The sequence below is a fragment of the Cyprinus carpio genome, chromosome A9, assembly GCF_018340385.1.
Source record: "Cyprinus carpio isolate SPL01 chromosome A9, ASM1834038v1, whole genome shotgun sequence".
In the NCBI taxonomy this organism is placed as follows: Eukaryota; Metazoa; Chordata; class Actinopteri; order Cypriniformes; family Cyprinidae; genus Cyprinus; species Cyprinus carpio.
In genome coordinates, this window is record NC_056580.1 from 19,662,638 (window position 1) to 19,678,517 (window position 15,880).

At 37.8% G+C, this 15,880-nt stretch overlaps 1 protein-coding gene across 7 annotated transcripts; it reads left to right on the plus strand.

Moving 5' to 3' along the window:
- Positions 1 to 1,570: 1,570 nt before the first annotated feature.
- On the plus strand, positions 1,571 to 15,610 carry LOC109096367 (POU domain, class 2, transcription factor 1-like). Of its 7 annotated transcripts, none has more exons than XM_042764023.1 (14): positions 1,571 to 1,743; positions 5,952 to 6,017; positions 6,335 to 6,426; positions 7,618 to 7,788; positions 8,601 to 8,733; positions 8,818 to 8,909; positions 9,123 to 9,296; positions 9,527 to 9,668; positions 9,972 to 10,135; positions 11,057 to 11,236; positions 11,331 to 11,436; positions 11,514 to 11,856; positions 11,965 to 12,053; positions 12,496 to 15,610. In XM_042764023.1, the coding sequence occupies exons 1-14, from the start codon at positions 1,698 to 1,700 to the stop codon at positions 12,786 to 12,788; spliced, it is 2,091 nt and encodes a 696-aa protein (XP_042619957.1). In that variant the 5' UTR covers positions 1,571 to 1,697; the 3' UTR covers positions 12,789 to 15,610. The 7 variants fall into 7 exon arrangements, with proteins under 7 accessions (XP_042619957.1, XP_042619954.1, XP_042619958.1 ...); XM_042764020.1 differs by having other exon boundaries at positions 1,572 to 1,743; positions 11,965 to 12,065; XM_042764024.1 differs by having other exon boundaries at positions 1,572 to 1,743; positions 9,990 to 10,135.
- Positions 15,611 to 15,880: the final 270 nt, after the last annotated feature.

Below are 15,880 nucleotides of genomic sequence, written 5' to 3' on the forward strand. Positions count from 1 at the left end.
TAAATATACCCTGTACACATACATATATTATGTAAACAAAACTTTTATTTTGGATGTGATTAATCGTGATTAATCATTTGACAGCCCTAAATACATATATATATATATATATATATATATATATATATATATATATATATATATATATATATATATATATATATATATATATATATATATATATATATATATATATATATATATATAAGGTGTTTTTTTTTTTTACTCAGTGCTCACCGAGACTGTTTAGCTGCCTCAGCTGTGTCTACCACACCTTTATTGCACTTTGGTCTCTTTTTCTCTTCCTCAAAGTTTTACAAGATAGGTTGTAACAAAATGGCAGATGTGATGTCATCAGAGTCACATTAGTACAGATTAGGAGTCATTGCTGGAAAGTGAACTGACATGCCAGGGAAAGGGGGTGTTTACATAGCTAACAGTAAGGGACATATTAAATGTTACAGTTCTGAACCTCCCTGCATTTTATTAAGGATGACTTGCGTACAGTTTCACTTGATAAAGCATAAGGTTTACATACACATGCTTTGCTATGTGATTGTTCAAGTAATATTAAAAAAAATATTTTAATGTTAATGCCATTGAATAACCAATCTAATGTTGTTAACCCCAAACAAACTGGGTGTGCGTTCCAGCTGTGGTGCACTGCCACACAAAACCAGTAGATGGTAGTGTAGGAGACATAATTGAAATTACAGGCACTTTGTGAACAGGTCATTTTTCCATTTGGCAAGGAACTATTCATCTTTACCAGACAGCAAGCTCGCTAAAACCTCAACTTCTATTTACTGCTCAGCTGTGCTAGTTAACAGACTTGCTCTCACTCTTTCCATATAGGCTATTTCATTTAAACCCTTTTATTGTTTTCGGGTCATTTTTGTCAGATTTCAGTAAAGAATATGCAATTAATATAATTTTTCGGTAACCCAATCAAGATTTGTAACATTGTCAAAAAAAATCTAAATATATATGTTTTTTTTATATATAATAAATAAAGTGTTTACTTGACCTGTAAGTAAAGAAGCAGTCATTACATTTTGGTCTTTCAGTATGTCATACAGCTTTCTTTATTATTACTTTAGTGTATTATTTTATTACATATTAACTTGTAGCAAGATATTATTTTAAAAACAGTTGAATACATTTTTATAAAATATGAGATATGTTTTTAAAATTGTGATTAAAATTAATTTGGAAAAGGGACACTTTAAAAAAACATTAAAATATAATATAACAATGTATAAGTGTCTTGAATGCAAATTAAATGTATGTATCATCAGCCACTGGACCGTTGTAATGTGTGCATTGACATTATGCAAACATATTTTGCCTACAGAGACAAACCAAATGCATTTGAAATGATAATATAGACCACCCATTCATTTCTTTTTTTTTTTTTTTTTTTCAGTACATTTCCATATGACTTCCTTTTTTTGCACATGACCAATAACGCATGCAAAGTCTACATGTGTCCGAAGTGTATGCCATTTAAAAGTTGAAAGTGTAAGTATGGTTTGGGATTAATGTCAGCGTGTCCTTCGGAGGCAGTCGTGGGCGAGTTCAGACGCTCTGATGGGAACTCTCAGATCTACCGTGCTGATGCTGTGAGTGAGTGAGTGAGTGAGTGCATCGGTGAGCCTCTGTATTGTGTTTTGAGGATTTGGGTTTAAATATTCAAAATGGCGGACGGCGGAGCAGCGAGTCAAGATGAGAGTTCAGGACCAGGTAATCATTACTGCATTTTACATATTCATATTCATATTCAAACACTCTTTCTCTCAACCCAGAAAAGCGCGGTACTGAAAGCGTAAACAACATACTCAAACCCGATGTTGTAATCATATGCACCCTTTAAATGAACGTATCAGGGAATAATTCTCTGTCTGTGCGACGGTGAAACTGGCGATGCAGTGCAACGGCAAATTAAAGGAAAAATGCCTCCTTTGTGTGATTAGAGCAGCGGCGTTACATATTCATACCGCCGCCGAGAAATCGCCGCTTTGCATATTTTATTAGTAATAATCGGCGACAGCTCGCGGGGTTTTGCACTGTCCCCGGTCACAGGTTGTTAGAATTTTACAGTTAATCATAACTAAAGGCTGCGGTGTGCATGCTAAGCGGCTAATGCTACTCCAGCGGCTTTGTGTTGCTGTGTTGTGCCGTGAGCCAATCCCACAGATAAAGCTTTGAATATTCATTCGCTCGCAATCAGCCGGCGTCTGCGCAACGTGTTTACAGTGAAAATATGAAAGAGCAGAGCAGCTGGGGCTTGCTTGGTGTTCGGTTAGGACACGGCGTGATTTTTTTTAATGCCTATTCTCTTGCCTTTGTGCCCATTGCAGGCGTGTAGCCCTGTTATGTTATTCATGTGGGCCTTCTAGAGCTCAGAATGCGCTGTTCAGCATATTCTATCAGAACGAATCCATTTCATTGTCGAACGTGCCAAAATAGAACTCTGACGACAGTTTATACAATGTATCCAGAGCGGTTGTTACAAATTGATACTTTTTAGCGCAGCCAGTGTTTCTGTAACGTTGTGTCGATGTGTCTGCTCAAGGAGATGTATGCAGGCATTATGCCAGCTTTATTTGCTAGTCTAATAGGCGATCCTCACATAGAGCATTATTATTCCAGAAGCTGTATGCTTGTGTATTTAGTCATTTTACTGTTTCATCATCCGCGAACAGAAAAAAAAAGTCAGTTTTGCTATTTTATTCTCTTGTGACACATAGGCTTTAGTTATCATACTGCTTTCAGTCATTTAAAGAACTCTCAGTCTTGAATCACAGATATTCAGAACTACAAGTAATCACTGTCAAGCTGATTTTCAGTACTAATCCATGTTTTGTTAGTTTTATTCGTGTAGTGTTTTTCACAGTACTTTACAGAACAGCTTTACAGAAATACATAATGTTAATGTTTGCTTTATAGTCCATGTTTGGCAGTTTAAAGCTTTCTTTATGCTTAATATTGCTTTATGTGGGTAAAGTTCGATATATGTATAACAATTTATATTTTTATGTATAACAAGTTGTAATTTCTTTTGTGGTTACATTGAGAATTATGATATTCTGAAAAGTTTTGGATTCGATTTATAAAATTTTGGTGTAGTGATCACTGCTATGATTAAAATGATGCCAGGATTATTTTAGTGTTGATTCTTTTCTCTTATAATATTTTCTAATGTTTTGAAAAACTTATTTTTCTTTTCATAATTTTTTTTTATGTGCTTTTGTAGTTTTTATTAGTTTTTTTATCATTTAAATAGCTAAATTAATTTATTTGTTTGAGTAATTTAATGCTTAAACTTATTTCAGTTAGTTGCCAAGGTAGCATTTCTATTATTTTTTTTAAGCTTAATTACATTTATTTAATTTAAGGTGTTAGTTAACAGTAACAACATGACACATATCTGGGTTAAAGGTTTTGCTCATATTGCCCACCCTGTAATACTGCTTTTATACAGTAGTTCCCATAAATAATTTAGCGTATTTTGCATTTAAGGCAAAACAATGTCTTGGCTCATCAGATTAGAAGACCATAGCTAGCCATTGAAAAATGATATCATAAAACCTATGTCACCCATGTCTCACTACAAGAGAAACTTGGGGAAATTTACCAGGTATTTTTTTTTTTTTTTAATCTGCTTTGAAATCTTCAACATGAATTCTCTGACTACATGAGAATTATTTGGTTTGTAAGTTAAATTATCATATAATCGTTCGGCTTTGGATGTGTTATGAAGGAGTCAGGTGTAACAGACCCTACTTTTAAACCGATAACATTTTCACTGTGTGTATGGCCTAGAGAGACAATGACGTGCTGAAACTTGTTTGTTTTACTGTATCCACAGCTCATATCTATAGTGTAAATTACCTGCATGAATCCTTACTTTTATTTTTGTAGTAACTGACACTTTTCAAACATAGTAGTGAAACTTCATGGCATTTTGCGTCTCTCTTTGACCATCTGTCTGTATTTTTTTTCTTTTGCTTCCGTTTTTCTTTATACTCTGCTGATGTGGACATGTAGAAACAGTCCCTGCAGGCTAAGTCTATTAATGAATAAAATGATTATAAACAAAATCAAGTGAGAGCTTGTGGTTTTTGCCTGCCTTTAAAAATGATAAAACAATCCTCTTTGTGCTTAGGCCTGTATGTTGCAGATTGGAGTGACTTCATGTTGTTTTCTCTTGTTTGTCCAGTTAAATGGATTTGATATTATATGATAATATATGATAGAAAATAATTATGGTCCATGAACTGTTTCCATCATACTATCAAGCGTCTTTAATTTTTCATCAGTTCCTCTCTGAAACTCAAATGTAAATGCATAATTTGAATATGAATGATGTTATGTGTTCCTGGTTTCTCATAATGAAATATTGAAATTATTTTGTCATTTGTGCTGAATTTATTATTAATGGCTCTTTAAAAAGTATAATATTTGCATTAAATTGAGGAATATTCTCTGCTAATTTGAATATTCCTCTCCTGGTTAGTTTTGCCATTTAACTAAATTCTTGTGTTGTTTTCATGCAAGTTTGCCTTTGGATAAGAAGTTGTTTGATTAAAGAAGGCTGTTTTTTGGATTATGCTAGTCTTGTAATCCTGGAAGTTTTTGTCTCAGTAGATTTTGCCACTCTGAAAAATAATTTTAAGTGTCAGCAATACATGCTTTTGGATAGGCTTATTTCTTTTATCCTTACTCTGTCAGATCTTTGTTCTAACATGTAAATCTCTGCTGTAATTAGACCAAGCTCTGAAAATATCAGTTAATGAGGTGCACAGTTAATCTGGATATGCAAAGCAGACTTCATGTTCCTTTCCAGACAATACCGCTACAGAAGTCACAGAATTTGATCCGTGAAGTGTTTGGGCCACATGGGGCTGTGTGAATAGGATGGTGGAGAATTGCAAGTAATTTACTTCCTGAACACCTCTGGTACTTAAAAAATGCTTCTAAATGCAACCTGCTGTCTTTATGTCCAGATACAGACCTCACCGGTTTTTGTGCTTTGATTGCATTGACAGAAAGCTTACCTGTTTCACCTAATTTAACCAGCACTCCGTAGGTAATTGGGTTTGTGCATTCACACTCTGGATTTTAATCCCCCCCCCCCATTCCTCCTTTTCCCTCCAAAGCGATCCAATTAATATGCTAATGAGATGATAAATATTTATGAACATTTAAATTAGGGAGAAAGCTCTCAGAGCGCCGTGCAAAATGAATCGCTTGCAGGACTTCAAAGTGTTGCTGGGATAATGAAGTGAGGGAGATTTGCATATGGCTTTAATCAGCTGCATACTGATTATGCTTTATTATGGCACTGGCAGCCGCTTCGCTTCTGTTCCGTTCCAGAATGAAAATGAACTTCTTCACACTCTAGTTGTTATGACAGTCATAGCACAGAGAGAGAGAGCAAAGCAAGCCAGAGAGAGTGAGAGAAAGGCTACGGTTTCAGTGAAGCTTAGCTCTGCTCTGCACGTGTGTTGTTTTTCCAATCCAAACCGTTTAGTTGCACAGAGAAGACTTTGCTTCTGAGGGTTGTCTGCGAAAGGGGTGCTAAGTTTGTTGTGATGCTCGTAGAGCCTCTTCACAAGGCAGATGCAGCAGCTGCTGGTGAGTGATGTCTGCTTTTATCATACAGTGATGCTGTGCTATCTGGAGTTGGGTAGTCACTCTGTTTGGTTTGGTAATTTACACCATTCAGTTTTTTAATTTTCTCATAACAAAACATTGAGACATTCTGTGTAGTCAATAACAGATTAAGTAGAATTTTTTTTTATGTGTTCGGTTTAAAAAATATTGGGTCATATTGTTTAAAATGAAAAATTAGAATGGATTTATATTTTTAAAACGCTTTTGAAAGTCACTGAATGGTTGGTCTTTGAAGAGAAACTGAAAGTCCGACCTTCTTCTGTCTGCTCCAGATTCTAGAATGAGTAATCCATCGGAAACAAGTAAATGTGCAATGGAGAGCGGGGACGAAAGCACTGGTGAGTTACCCAAGGAACCGTTGGCTATTTAGAGACTCGCATGTTATGTATTTTCTCCAATAGTTTGTTCAGATCTTTCTAACACCGCTTTCTTTTACATTTGAGTGAGCGAAAGACTATCAGTTCTCAATTTTAAGTTGTAAAGGGTCACTTGTGCAGCTTTGACTGAGGTTGAACATGTGGGACAATGTCTCTCAAGAACTTTTTTTTTTTTAAAGTTTGAAATAAGAAAGGCCATGGTGCTGAATAACTTGGTTGAAAAGATCTTTTTGTATGGCTCTGATCTATTGTGGCATTGACTGCTTTTCTTCTTCCAGGTGCCCAAACAAATGGACTGGACTTTCACAGGCAGACTGTGCAAACAACAAGCGCAATCACCAACGCACACGCACAGGCCTTGCTCCAACAGGTATAATCTTTTTCTCTGAGCTCACACACACTTTTTGGTCTGTGACATGGATGAAAGGGCTATAGGAATTTAAAGATGTCCCCAGGGCCTGTGTCTGAGTCACTAAACTGCAACTGTCTTGACCTTATCATGTTTCAGAGTGACTGCTGAGGCTTTTCACCTGATGTCATGCATTGTTGTGTCATGCAACTCTGAAGACTAGAGATTTAAAGCTCAACATGCTATCTCTTGGTTACAGCGGAAATTTATTGGGCCCCGATATGCTAATTAGCTGCTCTGCAGTTGCTCGGAAACAGATGGTTGAGAATATGCAAATCTATGCAGAATTTACATGTACTGCATAACAGTTTCGTTAATTAGCATACACGCTTTGCTCTCCTCTTGAAGTCTCAGTGGGCTGCGGTATATTTATATCACCATACATGAGCATTGAACAAGGAGAGGAATTTTTTGGATGGTCTTCATCCGTATTTGTTTTCTCAGCCCCCATTTCCACATAGATTGTGCAAAAGTTAAAAAGCCGTATTTATTAATCCTTATTTGCGTCTACTACCAATCTGGAACATTTAAACCAGAAAAAAACATGAACCATATTGTGCAGTAGAGTAGAACAGTGCTTGTCCGCTTTTTCAGTGATCCTGTCTTCGAAAGTGCTTTTCCCTTTTCACTTTTGTTTTGGAGTTTTTATTTTTTATTTTATTATAGTTGTGTTATGAAATAGTACTGTTCTGTTTTGTGCAAAAATTATGTATTTAGGGAAACATGCTTTTAATCGTGCACACTCACATGAAGATTTTCATATGGGTTGATTTAATTTTCATGCAGTTGCTCACCGTATGTGGGCAGACACGGTGAAATCACATGATCAGCCAGATAATACTCACTTTATCCCAGTCCATCCATTCACAAAACCGTTTATTCTTTGTAGAGTCAAGGGGGGATGGAGTCTATCCCACTGTCTCCGCCACAGGCGGGGTATTATTCTTTAATAAATGTAATTTATTATGGCTAATTGTAAATTTTCAACAGTGGCAACATCTGTCACTGCCATTTAGTAAATAAACACGCAGAGTCTAGGGTAAAGCTTTGTGAATATAGTGACACTATAGAGCCTATAGTGACAAATGTGGTCATTGAACATTAAATGAATTCCTCTCTTTGTTTCTTTTTTTCTCGCTCTCTTTTTTCAAGTTGACTTTTACTCCAGCGCAGCAGCAGTTATTGCTGCAGCAGGCTCAGGCTCAGCTCTTAGCAGCAGCGGTGCAGCATTCAGCCGGCCAGCAGAGCAACACTACAGGAGCCAGCATCTCTGCCTCTGCTGCCACCCCCATCACCCTCTCCCAACCCATCCAGATCACACCTGTAAGAGAGCCACGCTTTCATTCATCCGAGTCTCTGAAATGGCCTTGTTTTATTTAATTCTATAACATTTTACATTTTAAATGTAAGATAACATTTCATTTTTACATTTTGAAGGAAATTATCATCCAGTGGTGTAACGGTGTTTGTGCCTGGAACTGAATTTTCTAGCCCTGTTCTTTTCATTGTAGCAGCACTATTCAATATGATTTTGATCTTTCAGTACGATGTCATTTGAATAAATTGTTTCTGTAAATGCAAAACAGATGGATTATAGTTATTAGTGAAAGTTTAAAAAAAGTAATTGCTTATTAATTGTATTACATTTGATAAATATAATTGCTAATAAATCATTCAAACTAATTGTAAATCACAGAGCAAAAAAAAAAAAAGTACTTTTTTAAAGTACTTTTTATTTATTTCATTTTTCACCTTTTTTTTTTTTTTGCCCTGGCAGTATTGTCACTTGCCCTCAGGATATCTCAATTGTCAGAAGCCATGTGTATTTTTAATTAACATTAATATTTAGGCAAATTAAAAGGGGTTTTGTTCTCCAGGCCCTTCAGCTATTTATACGAAGGAAGCTGCTTCTGAACTGAATGGAGACTCAAAGTACCCAAAATGAAATTTTTAAATCAATTTTTAAAAAATGGGTGCACACTTTTAAATTTGCAAAGAGGGGCATTTCCATCAGAATCTAAAACATCCTTACTGTTACATGAGGTTGTCATGGCAGTCTTAGCTTAACTGGTGCACTTGGTATAGTGACACATACTAATGTTCTTCTCACTCTGTGTTTGTATGGAACAATACAGCAATTACAGCAGCTGCAACAGCAGCAGAACCTCAACCTGCAGCAGTTTGTGCTGGTCCAGCCGGGCCACCCCATTGCAACACAGCTGCAGCCGGCGCAGTTCATCATCTCGCAGACACCACAGGGCCAGCAGAGTGAGTCCCGCGTCATCGGATCTCTCCATCCCTCCATGTGATCAGCCTATCTGATTATTTTGTCTTTCCTCTTACTCTAACCAGGTCTCCTGCAGGCCCAGAACCTTCTAACTCAACTACCTCAAAGCCAAGCCAACCTCCTGCAGACCCAACCAAGCATCACACTTGCCACACAGGTCAGGGGCATCCCATTCACCCACTGGATCCATTGTTATTAGTGCTGTCAATCGATAAAAAATTTACTGATGCCAAACTTTCAAATGGTAGCATATATGCAGAAAAAAAGACAAAACTGTTCATGCTAAATTTATAGTTGGACTGTTCCAGTTTTCAAAAGAAATTTCAGCCATTCTTGTTTATGTCCATCATTTTTTCCTTACACTTCACAGCCTGCTACACCCACACGCACGATAGCAGCGACCCCCATCCAATCCCTTCCTCACAGCCAGACGACACCAAAGCACATCGACACACCCAGCCTGGAGGAGCCCAGCGACCTGGAGGAGCTAGAGCAGTTTGCCAAGACCTTCAAACAGAGACGCATCAAACTGGGCTTCACGCAGGTGAACGGCGTTTCACTGGTCTCACAGTTTGCATGTTGTTGATTTCAGTATTCAAAAGCCTCTGATGGTGTTTAATCATCCAGGTCATGACAGAATGTGAGAGAGTTCTTTTGTGACTTACTTCGAATTATTTGAAAACAATTAACCTTCAGCTGAGACTCATTACGTGACTCTGCCTGACATTTTCAGAGTTTAAAACTTCTTTCATGCTATTGTTTTTCTTGTACCAGGGGGATGTTGGCCTTGCCATGGGAAAACTTTATGGAAATGACTTTAGCCAGACCACCATTTCTCGCTTTGAGGCCTTGAACCTGAGCTTTAAAAACATGTGCAAACTAAAGCCTCTGCTTGAAAAATGGCTCAATGATGCAGGTATGTATTTTCTCTGCTCTGAGCCATTTCTCTCCTTCACCTTCCTCCCTCGAAATAACATTGCATATCATGAAGAATGTTAGGAAGGATATGAAGACTTCTGTCACATTCCTCTTTAGTTTTGGAGTTTCTATCAGGGTGCTGCAGGTCTCTCCTCTCTTTTCTGTATGTGTAGAGTGGGTGTTTTTTATATAAAGAAAATCTTTGACTTAAGTTATGTTGCGAAGTACTACAGCTGATGCTCTGAGGCACATCTGCAGTGCTGTTTGGCACAGATGCTTATATCACTCCTTTGTGCTTTTGTGCGCGCTGTTTGTGCAGAGAACCAGACGTCTGACCAGGCCCTGTCCAGTCCCAGCTCTCTTGGCTCGCCTGGGCTGGGCTTGGAGGGCCTGAACCGCCGCCGCAAGAAGAGGACCAGCATTGAGACCAACATCAGAGTGGCCTTAGAAAAGAGCTTTCTGGAGGTGAGCGACATCTCACATCAGACCTTATTTGATGAGCCATTATTAATGTTTTACTGGCGCAAAATCTTCCATTTGTTTTTAGTGACAGTGTGATGGAAAAATCTAATAAATTGTAAATTAGTGTTTATTAATAATACAATTAATATTTTTTGTAATTCAGTCTATTCATTTTTATTAAATATTATTAATATTAATATTTTCTGTCATTTATACACATATTAATATTTTATTATTATTAATTACTTTATTATTTAAAAAAATATTTATTATTTGCATTATTAATATTTTAAAATATTATTATTGTTATTAAAATATTTATTTTTATACTACATTTTTTATTTATTTGATAAAATATTAACTTTTTTATTTATATTATTCAAATATTAATAATTTCCTATAATTAATTTTACACAGATTTATATTACGTGATATTATTGTTGCCTGTTATTATTATTAGTAGTAGTAGTCTATTTTTTTTTACATTATTACTACTACTTAATAATGTTTTTGTAATTGTTTACACAGTTTTGAATTAAATTGTATTATTTGTAGCTATTAGTAGTAGTAGTAATAGTAATGTACTTTATTACATTATTATTAAATAATAAATAAGTAATTATTATTATTATAAATAATAATACAGTGTAATATAAAACACATTCAGTTGAGAACTACAAAAAATGCTTGAGTTTGTATGTTCTAACTTACTACATTGTCAGAAACAGAACACCCACAACATTCAGCCCCTTCTTTAAGAAACCATACATCCAAAGACACTTGTTTAAGCATTTGATATTGTCTAATCTTCAGATTTTCCAGCTGAATTATTTCCTCCTCAAGCCTTGGACTTGAGGCTGGTAGGTCTTTTGTGATTTGTTTTTGCCGTAAGGGCGTTTCTTGTGCATTTGCCCTTTTCAACAGAACCAAAAACCTACCTCTGAGGAGATCACCATGATTGCGGACCAGCTCAACATGGAGAAGGAGGTGATCCGAGTGTGGTTCTGTAACCGCAGACAGAAAGAGAAGAGGATCAACCCACCCAGCAGTGGCAGTGCCATCAGCACTCCTATCAAAGCAATCTTCTCTCCCACCACACCTCTGGTACATGACATGCAAACTGCCTCCATTCATTCAACCCAACAGATCTGACTACGTAAAACAGCACTAAATCTCTTCCTTATTTCCCTCGTTTCAGGCACTGAGTACAGCAAGTCTTGTGACCAGTAACACACCGACTACGATTACTGTAAACCCAGTTATGCCTCTCACCAGCACCAGTGTCTCCAGCATCGGTTTTACTGGTAGGCAAGAATACCTAAAAAACCACCTACAACTTTACTGCTATTGTTCACTTCACAAGAGCCTTTTCTTTCTCCAGGCACAACTATTGGCTCAGCTACCACTAACACTGCATCGGTCATCTCCACTGCACCTGTGGTCACCACGGCAGCATCCTCTCCTTCCATCAGCCCTTCCCCCACCGCAGCACAGACGTCCTCCTCAGAGCAGGCTTCAGCTCAGGAGATGGTGACGGCAGTAAGTCAGGCACCTTGCTCCTTGGCGACAACTCTGTGCACTGGGCAGGTGATGGTGGCGTCGCCCAGCCTCACAGCCGCTCTGCAAGGAGCCGGCCAGCTGCCCACCAGCGCCAGCATCGCTGCCATGGCTGCAGCCGCAGGCCTCAATCCTGGCCTCATGGCGTCCTCTCAGTTCTCTCCTGGGTAAGTGTCATTTTAGTTTTCTGAAAGAGCATCAACTTCAAGGTTGTGATTGGACATCTGTGTGTATTTATAGTTAATTCCGTTTTTTCTCTGGTGTTTCCTTTGCAGCGGCGCTCTTCTAAGTTTGGCACCTGGTGGTCTTGGAAGCGCTTTGAGTCCAGCACTGATGAGCAACAGCACCTTGGCCACAATCCAAGGTGTGTGGAGCGGCAAGTACTCTTAAATTTATAATATGGCTCTGCATGTGCTTATTAATCTTGGTATCACCAGCAAGATGAATGTCTTATAACACATGTTTTAGCGGCACTTGTGTCACTCTACTCTTTCAAAAACTTTCTGCATTTAACATATTTGCATACAATTCCAAGATCGTAAATGACTTATTTGCATACAATGAAAATATTTAAAACAACATATTTGCAAAAAAAAAAGTGCCTAGCTTTTTATATTTAACTTTATAAGTTCATATGACAATCTAAGTGCATTAGGTTTTGTGTATATATATAAATACTAACAGTATTTATTATATTATTATTATTTTATTTTCCATGATTAGTATCAATCAGATTTGTATAGGCCATTGCTCTGTTTTAATATTTTGAACACCTAGAGTTAAAATGTTGTTTTATGTCTCTTTAGCTCTGGCATCTAGTGGCACTCTGCCCATTACATCTCTGGACGGGAGCGGGAACTTTCTGTTTGCCAACACCTGCGCTGGCAGTACCCCTAACCTTGTGACGGCACCGCTCTTTTTGAACCCTCAGAACTTGTCACTGCTTGCCAGTAACCCGGTCAGCTTAGTGTCTGCGGGAGGGGCCGCGGGTGCCGCCGGAGCCCTCAACCTGCACATCACCGCCGATGCCCACCAGAGCGCTGTTACCACAGCAACTATGCCCGCCTCCACCATCACCACGGCCTCTAAGGCCCAGTAAAAGCTTTACCCACTCCTCTCCTTTCCAAGACCCCTTTCCTCTTTCTAAGTTTTTCTTTAATATCTTGCTACCACCAAAAACAAACCTACTAAATGGGATTTAATGTTGTTTTAACATTATTTTAATGTTTAAGTTTGTATGTAACTTTTCACATATCTTTTACACCTTAATCTGTGATGTTTGGACCTCATTGATGGGTTGACTTCAACCAAATCAACCTTAAGAGAATGTTGGCATCTCCAGCACAGAGCTTGCATCAGGAGAGAAAACCTCCCTGGACATTGTGCCAAGTCTCTGTGTGACTCAAAGACACATTTGTTTCAGTGAACTTGCTCTTTTCTCCCATTTTCACATCAGACCTCTTCTTCAGAGGTATTTCTGAAATGCTTTTAACCAAAAAACTTTGTTTACTCTGTGTTGACTGATACCTTCTTACTGCGGACAGTAACCTCCTCGTTCTTCTGTCTATGATCTCATCTCTTTTCACTGGAGATCCTGCTTTACAGATGTTCCTGCCGCCTGGAACGTTTCCTTTTAGATGCACATGATTTATTTTTGTCAAAAAATGGGTTAGCTTTATGTCCAGTATCTTACTAACTTGTGGTTACAAGGCTTTAAATGGAGTAATAAGCGGCTGTAATGCGGTTTCATTGCTTTAAGGAATCGTTCGACAGGCATTTCTTTCTTTCTTACTGTTTTCATATCATTTTGTAGTTTACTCAGTAGCAGAAGACTAGTCTGGGTCTGAATCTTCACCCAGTTACGGGCTCACTTAATACTAGCTTTAACGAATTTTGAGATGATTCGTCAAGGAGGAGTTGGCAACAGTACCTAAGCAGTCTACTTTGAAGCTTCAGTAACTGAGAGCTTGCAAGTCTTACGTTAGCATCAGGACTGTGTAACCACGTAAGGTAAACCTCCTCAAGGTCTTCCTAACTTGGGATGTACTTATGGTATCACCACCTGATTGTGAAGGTGGAGGTCAAGCAAGATAAAGTTGAGGTGGATGATGTTCAAATTAGTTTTTTTTTTTAAGGGTCTTTGATTTTCTACTTGTGCACAGTATCTGTACCAAAAAACTGGATTTGAGAACTGCAGTCTGCTCAGTTTTTAGCAGAACTTCTGTCACGCTTTAAGAGGTCTTTATTTCGGAGGTCTTTGTATTGCCTCTATTTCAAGATATACCAAAAATCTTTGTTATACCTGTTGCTGTATATTGCTACTGTAGCATAGTTTAAGCCTAAATATTTATGAGCGAAGGCTCTCGTTAGACCACAGGAAATATAATGCAATATTTTGATCTTTTCCAAAGACGAAAACGAAGTTCTTTTATTTATGTTTTTTTCTTTTGTTTGAGATGGCCGTCCCTCTTCAATTTTGTAGTGTCAGTGAAACTAACCAAATAGATCTGAGGCGAGAGTAGGATGATGCTACAGCATAGGACCAGTCTGAGGTTTGGGATCGTCTCTTCTGCTGGTCAATGATGAGGACTTTGAGTGAGACATATAGGGGAGTCGTCTTCCCATTCTGTTCAGATAATTGAAACTTGTAAACGTGGAAGTAATGCAAGTGTGTTCTTAGCTGATAGGCTTTTTGAACATTTTACCTTCTTTGTAGTTAAAAGGTGCCAGATTCAGTCCTCTGTAATTTGAAATCAGGGACATCTCTGAATTTTACAGAGCCCCTTGTCCCTCCAGCCCAATGTGTAGGCTATACCATGGAGGACAGTAGTGGGCCTGAAATATATGTTATAAATGGGTGAGAACTTAATTAGGGGTTTTAGCTGGATGGTCTGTTTTGTTTTTCCCTACCAATGTAATGCAGCCATGATGTAAAGCTTGAACCAAAGTCGATTTCTCACTAGCTGCTGTGCCTGTGTGGGCCAGTGCAATGCTGACCACACTTTCACTACTCACTACTGACAAACTTTACCATCTATTACACGTCTTTTAAACCCTACTCTTTTGACTTGCAGTGTCCAGCAAATCATGTTCAGCTTTCTCTAGTGCAGCGCTAACTTGCTTTAGATCTCGAAATCCAAGCATTTAACGATCCAAAGAGAATCTTAAGGGCCTTGTGTTTAAGTGCTGTTGAGATTTTGGGAGTCTGTCCTTCGTTTCATTGTTTTACCTTCTTGGTGAGTCTTTGTTTTGGATGTAACCTCAACACCAATGCTGCGTTTCATTGAATGAATAGCAATAGAAATTTCAAGAGTCTACCAAACTCTTAATTTAAATCCAGAAGAACCTGTGGCAGTGTAGATGGCTCTCAAATGGCTTCACATGACAAGAAGGTGGATTTTTAGTATTTTATTGGTACATTTTGTTGTTGTTGTTGTTAATGAATGATGCAGGCAGGCATTCTGGGAGAATTACAGTACTGTTTCATCCGTAGCATTGCTTTTAACACGCTCACATTTTAAATTCTGTGACATAGAGGTCAGAGTCCCCCCTTACTGTCCCTTTCGTCTTCTGTTACTGTGGCGCTGTCTGTCAATTTTTGTTACGACTGTTTGCTAGCGATGCTTTTTGTATTTTATTGTTAATATGATTTGAAATACCTCAGCAGCACTTACATGGAAGGTTCGCTTTAAGCAAAAGACACCAGAAGTCAACTCCAGAATGTACAAAAGCTGTTTCTTACAGTCCATTTTAAAATGACCAACATGTAAAACAAAACTACAAAGTATAACAGGGAATCTGTAATAATAATAATAATGTCACATAAGTCTACTACTGCTATTTCAAGTACTACTACTACTACTTAAAGGGTATGTCCAGGTTAACTTGTAATGAATATTTTGTTATCCTGTTTGCCAAAGTCAAAAAAGAAAAAGCCTTTGGGTCTTGTTGCTGCTCATTCCGCTGGTTCTGTCCGGAAATTTCCACGTAGCCTCTCTGGACATGTAGATTTGCGTGTTGTTTTGCGCATTAGTGTCATGACCCGGTGGTCGCCAGGACTGTGGGGAGTTACTGATATATTTATCTGAGGAATTACTCAAAGATTAGAGAACGTCTTTTCTAAATTCTATATATATTCACTTATGTAAGATGCTCATATTTTATATTTGAACTAATATCTAGTTTGAATGT

What these genes read in the sequence shown, in the direction of transcription:
- LOC109096367 (XM_042764019.1), top strand. Translation starts at nt 1,698, where the DNA reads ATGGCGGACGGCGGAGCAGCGAGTCAAGATGAGAGTTCAGGACCAG. An exon ending in TCTCTCCCACCACACCTCTG is followed by an intron (nt 11,237 to 11,330) that starts GTACATGACATG and finishes CCCTCGTTTCAG; the next exon opens with GCACTGAGTACAGCAAGTCT. An exon ending in AATCCAAGGTGTGTGGAGCG is followed by an intron (nt 12,066 to 12,495) that starts GCAAGTACTCTT and finishes ATGTCTCTTTAG; the next exon opens with CTCTGGCATCTAGTGGCACT.